The sequence below is a fragment of the Danio rerio genome, chromosome 2 (assembly GCF_049306965.1).
Source record: "Danio rerio strain Tuebingen ecotype United States chromosome 2, GRCz12tu, whole genome shotgun sequence".
Taxonomy (NCBI): domain Eukaryota; kingdom Metazoa; phylum Chordata; class Actinopteri; order Cypriniformes; family Danionidae; genus Danio; species Danio rerio.
In genome coordinates this window covers 52699135-52717873 of record NC_133177.1, presented here as the reverse complement: position 1 = coordinate 52717873, position 18739 = coordinate 52699135, and the positions used below count along the sequence as shown (strand labels likewise).

At 39.5% G+C, this 18739-nt stretch overlaps 2 protein-coding genes across 14 annotated transcripts in view; one reads left to right on the top strand and one right to left on the bottom strand.

Moving 5' to 3' along the window:
- Positions 1-18739, top strand: part of cactin — a 475834-nt gene that overhangs the window by 276697 nt on the left and 180398 nt on the right. The gene's annotated exons all lie outside the window — the stretch shown is intronic.
- sema6ba (sema domain, transmembrane domain (TM), and cytoplasmic domain, (semaphorin) 6Ba) overlaps positions 8483-18739 on the bottom strand; it is a 282900-nt gene continuing 272643 nt past the window's right edge. For 3 of the 13 annotated variants that reach the window (XM_073919106.1, XM_073919085.1, XM_073919104.1), the window contains 2 exons: positions 14917-15851; positions 8483-8816 (listed from right to left, as the gene is read on the bottom strand). In XM_073919106.1, coding sequence (XP_073775207.1) covers positions 14935-15851 — 917 coding nt within the window. In that variant the 3' untranslated portion in view covers positions 8483-8816; positions 14917-14934. 13 annotated transcript variants of the gene reach the window in all.

The window sequence follows — 18739 nt, the reverse complement described above, 5'->3', positions numbered from 1 at the left end:
GCTGGGTATTTTACATTGGTTCATTTTCATATTTTTCATATGACACATGTACAAGTTATAGCTCAAATGAAAGCTCTTGCTGGTGCTCATACAGTTCTAGCATTCTTTTTACTGAATTATATTCACATATCAAACAGTTGCCGAATAAATTGCGGTGTTTCCATGGCACAGAAGTGAAAACAATACATTTATGATCAATAAGCAGCCCCAGATAGCACAGACAGCTGTCATCTCTTACCTTATGCTGTGCGCTTCAGGGCCATTTCTCCTCTGTTTTTGAGCTGATGTGCATAAGTAATCCTTTTAAATGTCTGATGTGGTCCAAACACAGTGAATTATGTTTGATCAAACATAGAATAGTGAAATATGAAACCAATGATTGGCCCCTGTGGCTTGTACAGCACCTCTCATCAGTTGGAATACAATAAATTTTGCATAGATTATGGTAAAGACATTTTTCTTTTTTCCTATGATTACAGACATGTGCAGGAACCACCAAAATTAATTACAGCACCCTAGACCACACAGAAACTAAAAGGTACACTTTAAAATTTGAGTTTATAAAAAAAATACAAAAAGCGCCTCTTTATTTCTGTGTTTATTATAACACAGACAACATACACAGTTATTTTAAACACTTTCAATAGTGTTTTATGAAAATTCAAAGGGTTTTCTTTGAAATAACACCAAATTTTGGAGTTTACACCTTTTAAATTTGGGTTGGCAAAATCCAAGCAGAAATCCCAAAATAACAGTAGAGAGAGCAGTAAGCTTACTCACTTAAAACAGTTGGGTTAAATAATAACCAAACAGGTAACCCAATGATGGGTCGTTTTGGCACCAACCTGCTGTTGGGTTATTTTATTCCAATCCATTGAGTTTTTAAGGGTAACCCAACAATATGGATTACAAAAATAGCTAAACTGTTGGGTTATTTTGCCAAAAAGTGACTTAACAGCTCTATACTGTAATAAATGATTATGATTATTATTGTGTTGATGAGTCAGCTGGGTCCTAAAGGTGAGAATGATGGCCAAATATATCAAATATGTGTATCATTTCCTTAAAAAAAAAAAAAAGAAAAAGTGTAGAAATGAACATGAAGGAGGAGGATGCGATAGCACAGTGGCTAGTACAGTTGTCTTGCAGCAAGAAGTTTGCTGGTTTGAGCCTCTGCTGGGTCAGTTGGCATTTCTGTGTGGAGTTTGCATGTTCTCCTTGCGTTCATGTGGGTTTCGTCCAGGTGCTCCGGTTTTCCCCACAGTCAAAAGACATGTGCTGTAGGTTAATTGGGTAAACAAAATTGGCCGTAGTGTATGTTTGTGATTGAGTGTGTATGGTGGTTGCAGCTGGAAGGGCATCACTGCGTAAAACAAATGCTGAAAAAGTTGGCGGTTCATTCAGCTGTAGTGACCCCAGATTAATAAAGGGACTAGGCTGAAAAGAAAATGAATGAATGAACATGGAGATAGAGAAAGCATTTTTATCCATTTATAGATGAGCTATGAAGCACGCGTTTGTATTATCAAATTAAGAGTGCTGGTGAAACGGATATAAAAAAAGATGACACAGAGAAGTAATTTGATTAAAAAAATAACAGCAATTTTATTGCATTAGAGCCAGGGGTGGATTTTGGGGCCCTAAGCAATTCCAGCCAAAGCTCCCAAGTCCTGAAATGCACCCTTTCTACTTTTATTATTATTTATTTATATTGCAGTTTTTTTTTATATCACTCAATCTTTTTGACATTTTAATTTAATGCAAGCTCTACATTTTAAACAATAATTTTTCTTAAAATGTATTTACAACAAAAAATAATACATATATTTTATTTTATTTTGTAATATTATCATTACATAACATTACATTATTATAATACTATTTTTGATAGTATATTTAATAATTTTTAATTATTTAATTAACTCTCACCATACAAAATTTGGTAGAAAGCAATGTTATATATAGTGTATAGGTATAATTTATACTTCGAGATATTTATTAGGGCCCCCAGATTTCCTGAGGCCCTAAGTGGCCGCTTATTGCTTAAATCCGCCCCTGGTTAGACCCTAAATAAACTTTATAATGCAAAAACTACATTACTTACGTCAGTTAAATCAGTTGACTGTTGAAATACAACATTTTTAACCCAACTGGTTATTATTAAATAAATAACCCAACAAAGGCTAAAAATAACCCAACAAAGCACCAACTATTTAACCCAACTGGTTGAGCTATTAATAAATAACCCAATAAAGGTTTGAAATAACTCAATAAAGCACTAAATATTTTAACTCAATCATTGGGTTAAATAAAAAACCCAACATTTTTTAGAGTCTAGGACTTATCAACATTATTCAGTTCAAATCATGTTCATTTCTATAGCGCTTTTACAATATAGATTGTGTCAAAGCAGCTGAACATAGATGTTCTAGTAAACTGTAACTGTGTCAGTCCAGTTTTCAGAGTTGAAGTTGAATGAGGGGTGCCACTGGGCAGCACGGGCCCTATGACAACATTTTGATGGTGTCGAGGATGAAAGTGATGATTGGTAGGGGGTGTCGCAGACAAAAGTGAAAAGCAGGGAGTGGGGGTTGTCTGGCGAGGCTCTAATTGTATCTCTGGGGGCTCCTAAATGGTGAGGGCCCTTATAAGTCGACCCAGCAACGCCCCTGCTGAGAATTCTCCAATTGACAGATAAACTTCATCCATTTTCCTTTCAGCTTAGTCCCTTTATTAATCAGGGGTCACCACAGCGGAATGAACCAGCATATTTTTTACGCAGCGAATGCCTTTCCAGCTGCAACCCATTACTGGGAAACATCCATACATTCTCTTTCACATACATACACTATGGCCAATTTAGCTTACCCAATTCACTTATACCATGTCTTTGAACTGTGGGGGAAACCGGAGCACCTGGAGGAAACCCACACGAACACAGGGAGAACATGCAAACTCCACACAGAAACGTCAACTGACCCAGCCGAAGCTCGAACCAGCAACCTTCTTGCGCCACCGTGTAGCCTGATTTTGAAACATTGGTCTGAAAATAAATAATTTCAATATATATTTTATGTGGAGGGAAAAAAATGAAGTAAATAACAAATCGCTGTGACATGAAAAAATTACATTCATTTGTACAAATGGAGTAAAATTACTATCATTTTCACCCCATGGTCAATTCATTAATTTTCCTTCAGCTTAGTGCCCTTATTTATCAGGAGTCATGAATGAACCATCAATTTATCCAGCATATGTTTTATGCAGCGGATGCCCTTCCAGCTGCAACCTAGTACTGGGAAACACCCATACATTCTCGCATTCACACACATACACTACGGCCAATTTAGTTTATTTAATTCACTTATAGCGCACGTCTTTGGACTTTGGGGGAAACCGGAACACCCGGAGTAAACCCATGCCCTCACAGGGAGAACATGCAGACTCCACACTGACATGCCAACTGACCCAGAAGGGGCTCAAACCAAATTTCTAATCAGTCAATCGCATGGCAGCAACTCAATGCATTTAGCCATGTAGACATGGTCAAGACGATTTGCTGCAGTTCAAACTAAGCATCAATATGGGGAAGAAAGGTGATTTAAGGGACTTTGAATGTTGCATGGTTGTTGGTGCCAGACGGGCTGGTCTGAGTATTTCAGAAACTGCTTATCTACTGGGATTTTCATGCACAACAATCTCTAGAGTTTACAGAGAATGGTCCGAAATAGTGAAAATATCCAGTGAGCGGCAGTTCTGTGGGCCCAAATGCCTTGTTGATGCCAGAGGAGAATGGCCTATTTCGAGCTGACAGAAAGGCAACAGTAAATCAAATAACCACTCGTTACAACCGAGATATGCAGAAGAGCATCTCTGAACACACAACACATACAAACTCGAGGTGGAATAGAAGATTGGAAAAACGTTGTCTGGTCTGCTAAGTCTCGATATCTGCTGCGACATTCAGATATTAGGGTCAGAATTTGGCATCAACAACATGAAAACATGGATCCATCCTGCCTTGTATCAACAGTTCAGGCTGCTGGTGGTGGTGTAATGGTGTGGGGGATATTTTCTTATCCCATATCCCATATTGGTCCCATTTGTACCAATTAAGTATTGTGTCAACGCCACAGCCTACCTAAGTATTGTTGCTGAACATGTCCATCCCTTTATGACCACAGTGTACCCATCTTCTGATGGCTACTCCCAGCATGATAACGCGCCATGTCATAAAGCACGAATCATCCCAGACTAGTTTCTTGAACATGACAAGCAGTTGACTAAACTCAAATGTCTGCCACAGTCACCAGAGCTAAATCCAATAGAGCTTTTTTGGGATGTGGTGGAACGGGAGATTCACATCATGGATGTGCAGCCGACAAATCTGCAGAAACTGCATGATGCTATCATGTCAATATGGACCAAAATCTCTGAGGAATATTTCCAGTACCTTGTTGAATCTGTGCCACGAAGAATTAAGGCAGTTCTGAAGGCAATAGGGGGTCCAACCCAGTACTAGTAAAGTGTACCTAATAAAGTGGCCGGTGAGTGTAATATCTCAGAAAAAGGTACCTACTGTATATTTATCTTCAAAAGCATGACACATTTCACAGACACAAAGTTCAAACAATCAAATGTGTTTATTAGAATGATAAAATCTCCATGTTGATTGACATTTGAAAATAAGTGTCTGCTCCAGGACTGAGTCGCGTGTGTTTATGCGCGGAACTGGGTGTATAAGTGTGTACTTCTATACATGTGAGAGATTATTTAAAAACCAACAAACAAACGAAACGATTTTCACTGTATACCGTCCCCTCGACTTCTATACACGGGGACATTACATGAGCTATATACAGAGCAGCCGAGTCTCGGTAAACAACTCAACGTAACACTGATTCAGTCTTTATGTCGCCATATACACACTTAACGAAACGCCGTTCATTCAGTCCAGTTTCTTCTTCGTCTTTTGCAATAATCTGTGACAGCCTAAAAAATGCGCACAACACAAAAGCGAGAGCGAAGCATTGTATAAAAAGTCAAACACACATTATTGGCCTTGATTATTGTACAATATTGTGCTTGTTGCAGCATGATCAAACGTGAAGACCTTTCGGTTATGACAGCAAGTGCTTATACTGTAGAGAGGGGAAGAAAATCATTGAAATACATTCACAGCACATTCTGCACTTCCCTCCGACAATAATAGAGTAGAATTAACACTGCGTGAAAAAGTCAATGTCACTCAAATTTACTTTGAGCAATAAAGGCATTATAAACACAAAGAACGATATTGTGAGGGGCAAAGCCATAGAAATTTAAAGCCGTTTTCATTTACGCCCAACAACTTGGTGCTACAAAGGAAATTCGTTTTAGGCACTGAATGTGGATGCTTTTTCAATGAAGGCAATTTGTTTGTGTGAGTGTGTTCTTGAGACTTAAGGGAAAAAGTAGAAGTAGACAAATATGTGATGTCTCCAGGCAAAACAATCATCCCAAAAAGAAATCTGATATATGGCCATACAGAACCTGACAAAAGTCTTGTCGTTGATCTCAGTTGTAAGAGCAACAATTAATGAATTGATTACTAGTTGATCATTTGGAAAAGTGGCAGAAGGTCGATTTTTCTTATGAATCAACTGTTGAACTGAATACCAATCATCACAAATACTGCAGAAAACCTATTGGAACCTGCATAGACCCAAGATTCTCAGAGAAATCAGTCAAGTCTGGTGAAGGAAAAATCATGGTTTGTGGTTACATTCAGTATGGGGGCGTGGGAGAGATCTGCAGAGTGGATGGCAACATCAACAGTCTGAGATATTATGATACTTGTGCTGCCCATCACAGGAGAGGGCAAATTCTTCAGCAGGATAGCGCTCCTTCTTATACTTCAGCCTCCACATCACATCAGTTCCTGAAAGCTAAAAAGGTCAAGGTGCTCCAGGACTGGCCAGCTCAGTCACCAGAAATAAACATTATTGAGCATGTCTGAAGTAAGATGAAGGAGGAGGCATTGAAGATGAAACCAAAGAATCTTGATGAACTCTGTGAGTCCTGCAGGAACGCTTTCTTTGCCATTACAGATGACTTTATTAATAAGTTATTGGAGTCATTGCAGAGATGTATGGATGCAGTCCTCCAAGCTCATGGAACTCATACACGATATTCATTCTTTTTCCACTTCACCATAACTTTATATTCTATACTGGACATTATTTCTGTTAAGTGACAAGACTTTTGTCTAAGCAATGTCAAACCTTACTATCGTAATTAAATAATGAAAAATAAAGGCATCATATTTTATTTTGGTAAAATAAGTGTAACCTAGAGGCCTTTGCCTTTCATATAAGCCACTTCTGATAGTGAAGTTATTATTTGTTGTTCCTAAAACTTGAATAGACGACAAACTTTTGTCAGGTAGTGTATGTGCAAATTACATAAATGATATACAAGTTCATGATTGGGTTTAACGTGTACAAAAACAGCTGTTTACGTATATTTTTTTCAACCATTGGAATTACAAATACACACATATAGGTTTGAATATATATTAGCTATAAATGTATGTTCATATATGGCCATTTATCTGATTTTCATATGAAATTAAATAATAAAGTTCTTTCCTCATAAATCAGAGATATAAACTTTAGGATATACACTTAAAAAAGGATTTTTGCTGTTTGTTTAAACTGATTATTTAAAATTAGATGAAATGACACAATTCTTGAATTTCTATTGGGATAACTTAATTGTTCATAGTTCATTCTATTAATATTTTTTATTTTAGCTTAATCTATTTGTGTTGGGACAACGTGAGTGTACTGTGTGGAACCCTGCATTTTAGGATTGCACAAAATCATTCATGTTGTCCCAACACAAATCGATCAAGCTACCTTAATCGTTTTTTTTTTTTTTTTTTTTTTACAAATTTAAAAGAATTGAATATAAAACATTTAAGTTCTCCCCCCAAAAATCAAGAATTGTGTTTATGCAGCTCATTTTAAATAAGTAGTTTGAACAAGCAGCAAAGCTTTTTTTGGAGTGTAGTTGAATTACAAATCAACCTGTTTGTATCTTGCAATTCTGTCATTTTTAATACAATTGCAACTTCATTTCTTGTATTTGAGACTTTATAATATATATTATAGTATAACAATTAAACATTAAACATAAAACAATTAAGTTCTCCCCCCCAAAAAACAACACAGGCTCATTGTGAAATGTAAACATTTCTGGAGAGCACGATTTACGTAGATTTACCTATGGCTGCTTTTTGTTTTTAAAACTAACGGTATGGGGGTGGTATGACAGCACTGGTGGCTTCTGTTTCTTTTCACGCTGCCAGCTGACGGCCTACCCCCATTTAGACAGCTTTTCCGCTGTTTACAGAGTGCTTAGGGCGGGTCAATTAGTGCTTTTGACAACACTGTTGGTTGGGTTTAGGGAAGGCGGTGGGCGGGTCAATCGGTGCCTTTGAAAACAATATTAGTTGGGTTTAGGGAAAGTGGTAGGCGGGTCAATTGGTGATTTTGAAAACACTGTCGGTTGGGTTTAGGGAAGGCGGTAATCGGTTCAAGTAGTGTTTTTAAAAAACACTATCGTTTGGGTTAAGGGAAGGCGGTGGGTGGGTCAATCAGTGGACAATTCAATAGGTGCTTTTGAAAGCAATTTCGGTTGGGTTTAGGGAAAGCAGTGGGCCGGTCAATCTGTAATTTTGAAAACACTGTCAGTTGGGTTTAGGGAAGGTGGTGGATAGGTCAATAGGTGTTTTTAAAAACACTATCTGTTGGGTTTAGGAAAGGGGAATTAGTCGGTCGGTCAGTCATTCAGTCGACAGCAGCCTCTGCTGGATTTACGCGAGAACAGCAGGCGTGAATGACACTTGTGGGAGACATTTGAGATCTGAAAAGGTGTACACACCCAGCAAGCATTTTTTGTTTTTAAAAGATGTCTAATTGATCTCTAATAGACATCTAAAGGTAGTCGTCTTGGCTAAAACAAGGCTAAATTTGGGCTGTCAGTGAAAATCTAATAGACGTCTATGAATAAGCCAAAACTTGACTAGTCATCAAATAAACAGAAATGATCGACTACACATATAAACTACTAATCTGTCTATGTGACGACTAGTCTAGTTTTGGGCTATTCTTAGATTTTCTATTAGATTTTACTGACAGCCTAAGTTCAGCCTTGTTTTAACCAATGTCTACATTTAGATGTCTAATAGACATCTATTAAACACAAAACTGTTGCACAGCGGCCTCTGGTGTATTCGCGAAAACAAAAACTGCAAAAAAAATGTACCTTCTGAGATGTATTTCGCACCGTACGAAATGTATACAGGGGTAAGTATCAATAATGAGCCTGGGTTGCAAAAAACCTTACAAATTGTGTTGTTTTAACTCATTTTACGTAACTTTTTTTGAGCGAACTATTTGTTTACTATGATCACTTGGAAGAGGAAAAACACTTCACATTCGAGGTATCAGTTTATGTAGAAGCACAAACAACGTGTCTCAAATCACACTCTAAAGAAACAATTGTTTTGGCATCTGCGTAGCTTATTAGCGATTTCATGTTTTGTTGGCAAACACTTGTGAACATGGATATGGCACAACTTTTAAAACTTAATCTGCTTTTTTCTTCGCCACATGTGGTTTTCACATTAGCATACAGCGGCTTTTGCTCCTTCCTGAATTTGATTACTCGCCTCAGTGTCCTTGACCGACAGGTAGGCGTCTATATCCTTGCATTTCCTGATCTATTTCCTGTGCTCTGGATCCCATTTCCTGCCTGGTGTATCTTCAGTGCTGAAGAGAGAAGACATAAATACGTACACACAGTAATTTAAACACACACACAGAGCCAGCGCAATCAGCCCTGACTCTCCTTTCAGTTGGATTTATGAGCTAATCAATGCTCAAGCGGCCGTAGCACATGACTGCAGGAGTGTGTGTTTTCTCAGCGCATCGGCTGTGGAAACCGCATGCTCTTTAGGAGAGATGCTTAAGTGATGCACGTGCTTTTAATAAGAGAGCTATTGCAGGTGCACGAGGACCGTTATTAAACGCATTCCTGTGAACTCAAGTGTGTGTGGCAGCTCATATAGTCAGACATCTGCTTTCAATATCTCACACACTGATGCTATTAGATGTTTCATGACAAAGCTTGCCTATATGGAGTCAGACATTTGTGTGTGGGTCATGACCAACATGGCGAGGGAGAAGCTCTTTTCCAAACCCTAGTAAAGCCACCTTGCTATCTGCAGTCTTTGAAGTCAGAAAGAACCGGAAGTTGCAGAGTTTTTAATTTCAGTATGTTGATGTACTTCCAAGTGAAATGGAATATTGAGGAGGGGGCGGGGCAATTTTTGGCACATCATTCCCTCAGGGCAAACTAATGGTAAGAGGGGTGTGGTTAATAATATTGTGGCTGAAGCCGTTAAATTGACGCCAACATAGAAGCACTACTATCGGTCAATCCAAAGGTGGAAGCAAAAATGGTCAGATTTTGATTGAAGATTACCAAAACAAACTTTTTAAAACTTGTTAAGCCTAATTGATTGTTCAACCAAAGAGTAACAATGTGGCCTAGCTATACAAGCACTGTAAATTTGGATTTCTAACGTTTTAAAGGGTAAATTAAGCCAAAAATGAATGATTGGCCATGGTCTTTGGTGATGCATAAAACACAAGTCAGTGACGGTCAACACTTTAGTGTTCAAGAGAGCACTCAGTGATTCTATTAGATGTTTCATGACAAAGCTTCCCTATATGGAGTCAGACATTTGTGTGTGGGTCATGACCAAGATGGCGAAGGAGAAGCTCTTTTCCAAACCCTAGTAAAGCCACCTTGCTATCTGCAGTCTTTGAAGTCAGAAAGAACCGGAAGTTGCAGAGTTTTTAATTTCAGTATGTTGATGTACTTCCAAGTGAAATGGAATATTGAGGAGGGGGCGGGGCAATTTTTGGCACTTTATTGCCTCAGGGCAAACTAATGGTAAGAGGGGTGTGGTTAATAATATTGTGGCTGAAGCCGTTAGATTGACGCCAACATAGAAGCACTACCATCAGTCAATTTAAAGGTTGAAGCAAAAATGTTCAGATTTTGATTGAAGATAACCAAAACAAACTTTTTTGAACTTGTTAAGCCTAATTGATTGTTCAACCAAAGAGTAACAATGTGGCCTAACTAAATAAGCACTGTAAATTTAGATTTCTAACTTTTTAAAGGGTAAATTAAGCCAAAAATGAATGATTGGCCATGGTCTTTGGTGATGCATAAAACGCAAGTCTGTGACGGTCAACACTTTAGTGTTCAAGAGAGCACTCAGTGATTCTATTAGATTTTTCATGACAAAGCTTGCCTATATAGAGTCAGACATTTGTGTGTGGGTCATGACCAAGACGGCGAGGGAGAAGCTCTTTTCCAAACCCTAGTAAAGCCACCTTGCTATCTGCAGTCTTTGAAGTCAGACAGAACCGGAAGTTTCTAATTTCAGTAGTTCAGGAGTTTTTAATTTCAGTATGTTGATGTACTTTCAAGTGAAATGGAATATTGAGGGGGGGGGGGGGGTGGCTATTTGTTGCACATCATTCCCTCAATGCAAACTAATGGTAAGAGGGGTGTGGTTAATAATATTGTGGCTGAAGCAGTCAAATTGACGCCAACATAGAAGCACTACCATCAGTCAATCCAAAGGTGGAAGCAAAAATGGTCAGATTTTGATTGAAGATTAAGCTTTTTTGAACTTGTTAAGCCAAATAATTGTTCAGCTAAAGAGTAACAATGTGGACTACCTAAATAAACACTGCCATATCACCCTGCAGCCCAAGACCGGTTACTCACTGAAGCTAAGCAGGGCTGAGCCTGGTTAGTACCTGGATGGGAGACCACTAGGGAACACTAGGTTGCTGTTGGAAGTGGTGTTAGTGAGGCCAGCAGGGGGCGCTCAACCCATGGTCTGTGTGAGTCCTAATGCCCCAGTAAAAGTGAAGGGGACACTATACTGTCAGTGGGCGCCGTCTTTCGGATGAGACGTTAAACCGAGGTCCTGACTCTCTGCGGTCATTAAAAATCCTATGGCACTTCTCGTGAAAGAGCAGGGGTGTAACCCCGGTGTCCTGGCCAAAGTCCCTCTATCGGCCCTTACGATCATGGTCTCCCAATCATCCCCTTCCATCGAATTGGCTCGATCACTGTCTCTCCACTCCACCTATAGCTGGTGTGTGGTGAGCGCACTGGCGCCGTTGTCCTGTGGCTGCCGTCGCATCATCCAAGTGGATGCTGCACACTGGTGGTAGTGTGGAGAGACCCCCCCCTCATGATTGTGAAGCGCTTTGGGTGTATGGCCATACACAATAAATGCGCTATATAAATACACATTACATTACTGTAAATTTGGATTTCTCACTGTTTTAAGGGTAAATTAAGCCAAACATGAATGTTTGGTAGTGGTCTTTGGTGATGCATAAAATGGCTGTCAACACTTTGGTGTTTAACAGAACACACACTGATGCTATTAGATGTTTCATGATAAAGCTTGCCTATATGAAGTCAGACATTTGTGTGTGGGTCATGACCAACATGGCTTGGGGGAAGCCCTTTTCCAAATCCTAGTAAAGCCACCTTGCTGTCTGCTGTCTTTGAAGTCAGCGTGAACCAGAAGTTGCTGAGACCTTTATTTCAGTACATTGATGTACTTTTCAGTGAAATGGAATGTTGAATAGGGGCGGGGCTTTCTTCTTGCACATCATTCCATCATAGCAAACTAACAGTAAGAAGGGCGTGATTAAGAATATTGTGGCTGAGGCCATCAAACTGATGTAAACAAAGAAGCAAGTCAATCCAAACGTGGAAGCAAAGTGGGCAGATTCTGATTGAAGATTACCAAAACAAACTTTTTTTTTTTTTAACTTATCAAGCCTAATGAATTGTTCGAATAAAGTGTAACAATATGCAATATGGAAAATAAGCATTGTAAATTTGAACCACACAGACAAGTCAATGTCTGTCAACACTTTGGTGTTCAAAAGAACATATACAGGCTAAACTAAATTAAAACCCATGGCTCTTGACAACAAAGTGAGGTCTTACAGCACTTTTTCAGCAGTACAGTTTTGTCCAGTACAGTACGGTGCACAGTAAACACATTTTTTTTTAGCTTGTTAAGCCTAATTAATTGTTCGACTAAAGAGTAACAATGTGGATTAGCAAAATAAACACTGAACATTTGGATTTCTCACTCTTTAAAGGGTAACTTAAGCCAAAAATTAAAAATTTGGCTGTGGTATTTGGCGTTGCATAAAGTGCTAGTTAATGACTGTCAACACTTTGGTGATCAATAGAACATTAATTTTCCATCGGCTTAGTCTTTAGTTCAGACGTTGCCACAGTGGAATGAACCCCCAACTATTCCAGAATATGTTTTAAACTGCTAATGTCTGCTAATGTCTGCCAATGACTCGAACCAGTCACCTTCTTATTGTGAGGCGATAGCGTTAACCAATGAGCCACTGCGCCGCCCTCAAAAGCTAGTCTTTTGGGATGTTGAGAAGTGTCCCTGTTGTCATCCATTGTGACACACTACACTAGATAAAACAATCATCCTGACAACCCATTGTCATTTTACGCATCACCACGACACCCTTTGTCAAACAGATCCTGCCAAAATCAGGATGATATTGTGTAGTTTAAATAATAAATGTAAACTCAGTATGCCATCTTGGATGAAACTGTCATGAAAGTTTTCCACTCTGCCTCTCACTTATGTGAAGTCTGAATTGAGGGCTGATGTAATACTGAGGTAAAGCCTTCCCGTAGCTCCACCAAAGTCATGTGTTTGAGTCCCGGCGAATACACAAACTGATAAAATGAATACCTTATGTGCAGCGTAATTCACTTCGGATAAAATCGCCTGCTGAATGCAAACGCTCAGTCGAGATTTGGCAAGGTAGAACCATTTTTCTGCTTGCTGCTTTGAACAGCCTTGAACAGATAGGCAGCTCTAGGGTTTGGAATGGAGCCAGACAGTGTTTGGGTGTACATTTGATTATGTTGCTATTCTGATAGGAGGACACAATTTCTTGGTTTTCACTTTGACCATTTCCAGGTAAAGAATATGACTGGAGTAATGCGATCCGCTGTTGATGCAGAGTTTTCAAAAGGACTACTATACGACTTAAAATACAAAACAATAAATACAAAAAAGTAGGGGAAATACCTTATGATGTGCATGGGACAAGCAAAAAGATTGGTTACTTCACAGACAAACACATTCAATAACATAGCTGGCGTTCACGTCTCTTGACTTCGTAGTACCTTCAGTATTCGCTTCATGATTTCCTCTTTCCCTTTTCATTTGTCCTCTTTCAGAGTCCAGGAGAAACAAAATCTGAAATGTCATCTCAGAGTCCAAGAATCTTCAAGACAGAGTCTCAAATTGTGTCTTTCTAGAAAACAGTGGGTATTTTCACCTCAGTTCTGTCTTCAATGTTACGCATTACATATTGTGTAAAAAATTCCCTGTACAAAAAAGAAGAAACCAAAAAAAAGAAAAAAGACTTGGAATCCAGCATGTTCAGAAGTTCTCAGAGAGCTCTGTTTCTCTGATCAAACTCACGGAGCTACACAGAACACATAAACTCATGTGGTTGAGGCCATGAAATCCATCCGACCAAAATCTTTTCTCTCTCTGTTTCTCTTTCTATCTCTCTGTAAGTCTGAAATATGGGCTAAGGTAATACTGAGGTAAAGGCCTCAGCTCACTCAACAGAAACAAAAATCACAAACACAAAAGATTTTTGTGTTTTAAATCCATATGTTTTGGTCAAAGCAAAGCATCAGAGCAAGTAGTGTACCGCGAATCTTGTGAAGTGAACCATGGGGCCCCGCCCAAGTGTAGAGATGTCACGCACAAGCATTGGTAATGGAAAAAATATCACCGGTGGAGACAGAGAGTGATGTTTTTTGGGGGGCACTCTCTATAATCTGCTTCTCTTTAATTTCCCATATGCTGAAAGAGTTGTAGTACTCAAATCCAAGACCATATTTTCAAGAGCGTTTCGACCTGGACATAGAAATATGGTCTTGCACTCAGATTTGAGAAAGTCTGGTCTAATTTTGGAAGCATGTACTACAACCCCACTATGCATGTTATTTAGAAAACAAGTTTGTGAGGCATAAAAGGGAGAGAAGCAATTCCAATGAAAGTTCTAGAGTACATTAACACTCCAAATCTTTCTTTCTGAGCACTTCATCTGTCCATATCTACCTTCTAAAGGATTTAGACTGATGGCAATTGAGTGTCCTTTATGCCATTGATCTGAACACTTTGAGCTTTGAGTTTGGTATTGACCGGAATCAGATCTGACTGACCTCTAGATTCAGTTCCAGATCCTCTTCTTGTGACAAGATGATCTATCCAGTGATGCAAATCTATCCGTATGCCAGTAATCAGAGAACTTTGAGTTTTTATGACCAGACTGACCACTGTTTGCTACTGAGTCATTACTCCAACGAATGGTTTGATTTTTGCTCATATTCGGAGATAACAACTGTCCCAATTGCTGAATAAAATGCTGCCTTTCTATCAAACTTAGAGAGTCTAGGTGTGAACAGATTCAAGGATAGATAGTCTTCAAGTGTCTTCCGCTTCTTTCCTCCATCTGATAAGATGTGATAAAGTTTAAAGCAATTGTTTCCACTTGAATTGACTGCTCTTCTTGTAGTCAGAGAGGTTCACGTTGGCTTATCCTCCTGCAAGAAGTTTCAGACAAATGTGGAAAGGATGACAAGCGAATAAGAAAGGAAAGAAAGACAGAGAGAGACTTTCTGTGGTGGGCCAGGTTGCGCTCCGCAGTTCACATGAGGTTTCATCCGCTCACGTTTCCACAATTAAATGCTCTTTACCTTCTTTTTCCCCTTTGTTCACTGGCCTGTTGGCGTCCGATCGCTTCCACTCTTCCCAAGTAAGTGGCTGAAGTCCGCCAACTCGATGAGTCCCCGAGAACCGTGGAGCACGGAGCGGGTCAGTCCTGCAGGATGCTGAGAGGCAGGGGTGTAGTGGTGGCCTGTTGGAGGTATGCCATGACTGCTGAAGATGTAGCCCTCATGGGTCCAGCGAAGAGGCTCTCCGCTGTACTCTATCTGGGTGCTGGGGGCTGAAACCACTCTCCGTCGGTCAGGGGAGTCTTGTGGAGTCATGGGGTAGTTATATTCACCGGCTGACTTGCGAAGAAGAGTACCTGGGCGTATTCCCTGATCCCGGTACTTGGAGAGGGAGACATACCTTTGGCGGTCAATACCAGTCTCGATGGCTTCCTCATGGCGTCGGCCGGTTCCTTGTAGGAGTTTAGAGCTGAGATAAAGGGTGGATGGTGGAGGTGGACATTGGGTTCCCACTGAGCTCAGGAAGGTCTGACTTTGATCCCAGCTGGATCCAGAATCAGACAGGCGGAGCCCACGCTTCTGCTGCAGAGGAGTTTGCTCTGGTGTGGGAAGTAGACCTGGGTCTAAATCACCAGCTTTCACCCACCCATTAGGCATGACGAAAAGCGTCTCACCCTGTGATCTTGGCCGGTCTGTGCCACTGTGTCGGGATACGCTCATTACAGAGCCGCTTCTGCTTTGTCCCATCATGCAACGTTCCTTCTCACTCTTCCGCTGAATACTGGACGACGGAGTGTTGCTGTGAGAACGATGACGGTGTTTTTGACCCATGATCCAGCACACTGCTAAACCTGAGAGTGCTGCCCCGGTGGAGAATGCAGAGACTGCAGCAACAACCAGCAGGTTCAAGGTGACAAGGCTTTCTGGCTCATCCATGAAACTCTCACGTAACAGACCTGCAAAAAGAGAGTATTACATATTAGTATTTCCAAATTTGGAACTTATCACTTGTGAGCAAGTTTGGCCAGGATGCTGAGGACACATCCCTACTCTTTAAGAAGGACATTCTGTGATTTTTAATGTCTACAACAGGGGTCACCAACCTTTATGAAACTGAGAGCTACTTCTTGGGTACCGATTAATGTGGAGGGCTACCAGTTTGATAAACACTTCTCAAATAACAAATTTGCTCAATTTACTTTTAATTATACTTTATGTTTTTGGTAATAATTAACGATATTCATTCATGTGAAGACACTGATCATGCTAATGATTCTCACAAAAGTTATCAACAATGATTTAACGGTAAGAAATACCCTGTATTTAATGTATAAATGTGCAACACTTTATTTTTATATATCTCTGCAAATATTTACATTTTTAAATGATTACTTCTATATTAGATGAAGCTTACTGGTAAGTGGCGTTATGGTGAGCTATTTTTCGAACAGGCCTGTGGGCAACACATGTGATCCTTGCCCGCGGGCACCATGTTGGTGACCCCTGGTCTACAAAGAGACAGGACGTCATTTTAACGTCTCATCTGAAGGACAGTGCTCACTGACAGTCCCTTATCACTATATAGTGGGGCATTTGGACCCACACAGGCTGCAGTTTGAGCACCCCCTGCTGCTTACTAACACCTCTTCTAGCAATAACCTAATTTTTCCAATGTGGTATCCCAGCCAGGTTCTAACCAATCACAATAATGCATATCTTCAGTGGGGAATCATGTCAGAGCTGCATAGAGCTAGCTTCTGGCTATACTATGGGGGCTTTCAAATGCTTGATTCGGACTAGCCAGGGAACATTTTATAGTGTGCAATTATTTTTAGGGATACACACGGCTAAAGTAGTTCCAGACAGGTTTTTCACTGCATCACACTTCTATATCACTACTCTGAATAATTTCAGTCACTTCATAGCCTACATGAGTCAAAAATCAAAACAAAATGCTATAGATAAGATGCATAAGAAACTAGTCATATGCACAGAAGTAGTTTGAGGACTAGACAAATGTCTTAAAATGCAACATTTGATCAATGTATTTTGTTGCGGTAATTGCAAGTCCACAAAGCATCTGTAGGAATACTAAAAACAAAGTAACATCTACAAATATTGACACATTCAAGCTCTGGGTGACAAACCGTTTAAAAACACTGACATTTGAAGGGTTTACAAAAGCATCAAAGAAGCTCATCGTGACTTATGAAGCACTGTGCAATTGATTTATTGAGTTTGTGTGCATTACAGCCACGACAATCGATTAGAAAACAAGAGACTGTTGACTATAATCTCTCCTAATTCAATACAGTAGATACAGTGTATGTATTAGTAGACCCAGTAAGGGACTCTTGTTAGAAACCTCAAACATGCAAACACAGCATGTCCATAAAAAACCTGCGCAATTCAACTCTATAATGAAGCATAAGTACATATGAGAAGCATTACAAATATTGATCTAAAGATTTAGACAAAATCTAAACAGATCGATGGGCAAAATCAATAGACAGCACTTCTTGGACTTGACGACTCATGCTTTTCTAATAGTTCCTCTCGGGTTTGGCGTTTGTATAACACTGGCCTTTCTCTTTCTCTTTTAACAGCATTCCTCGTCTTCTTTCTTCTGCTGTTCCCTGTGAGATGTCCTTGGTTTTAACCTCTATTTTCGCAGTCTGCTTCTCTTCCTCTATTATCTCCTTTCTTGGCTTTCTTCTCGCTGACTATCTCTCCTCTAGCTTTGCCGTTTATGTGTGTGGGCTGTTAACCGACTCAGAAATGAGAAGCTGTCAGACTCTACTGTACGTCTACCTCAGTATTCAAACCAGCAAATGTGTTGACAGTAAGAGAAATTTTTTAAGAATCGTTCACCCATATAGGAAAATTCTGTCATCTTTTACTTTGCCAAGTGTCAGTGCAAAAGATTTTCTTTCCACTGTAGGCCACAGAAGGAGATGCTCAGGATGCTGTTTGTGTAAAATGTTGATGGTTTGGTGGCATTTGGTGGTTATAAATGAACATATTTAATGCGCAATCAAAGAATACTATGATATGTCAGCCTGATCTCATGAGGAAATGTAACTATTTTACATATTGTAAGTTTAGTAGTTAATTTGTAAGAATTCGTATAAGTTCAGTCGCAAAAAAATGTATAATTTTAAAAAGGAGGCGTGGCACCAAACTCCACCCCAAAACCCAACCGCCATTGGGGATGAGCAAACCGTACTAAACTGTACACACGAGGTTGCACATATTTACAAGGACACAAATATTTTACGTTTTGTCAGTTTAGTGGCTATTTCATTTGAATTCGTATCAGTTCAGTCATATGAAAATTCATGATTTTCAAAAGAAGGCATGGCACCAAACCCCATCCCTATACACAACCGTCAATAGGAGATGAGCAAATTGTACACAAAATCATACACGTTCAAGAGAAAAAGTAACTATTTTACGTTTTGTCGGTTTAGTGGCTATTTTGTATGAATTCGTAAGAGTTCAGTTTAACAAAAGTTCACGATTTTTAAAAAGAAGTGTGGCACCAAACACCACCTCTAAACACAACCGTCAGTGGGGGATGAGCAACATTTACTAAATTGTACGCATGCCATCGTAAGAATTCATGAGAATCCTTAATTATTTTACCTTTTGTCAGTTTGGTTTAGTTGTACAAAAATTTACGATTTTTAAAAGGGGGCATGGCCCCACACCACCTCTAAGCACAACTGTCAATGGGGGATGAGCTAATTGTACTGAACTAATTCACAAAAAAAAAAAGGAAAAAAAAAACTATTTTACCTTTTGTGAGTTTAGTGGCTATTTTGTACAAATTTGTATGAGATCA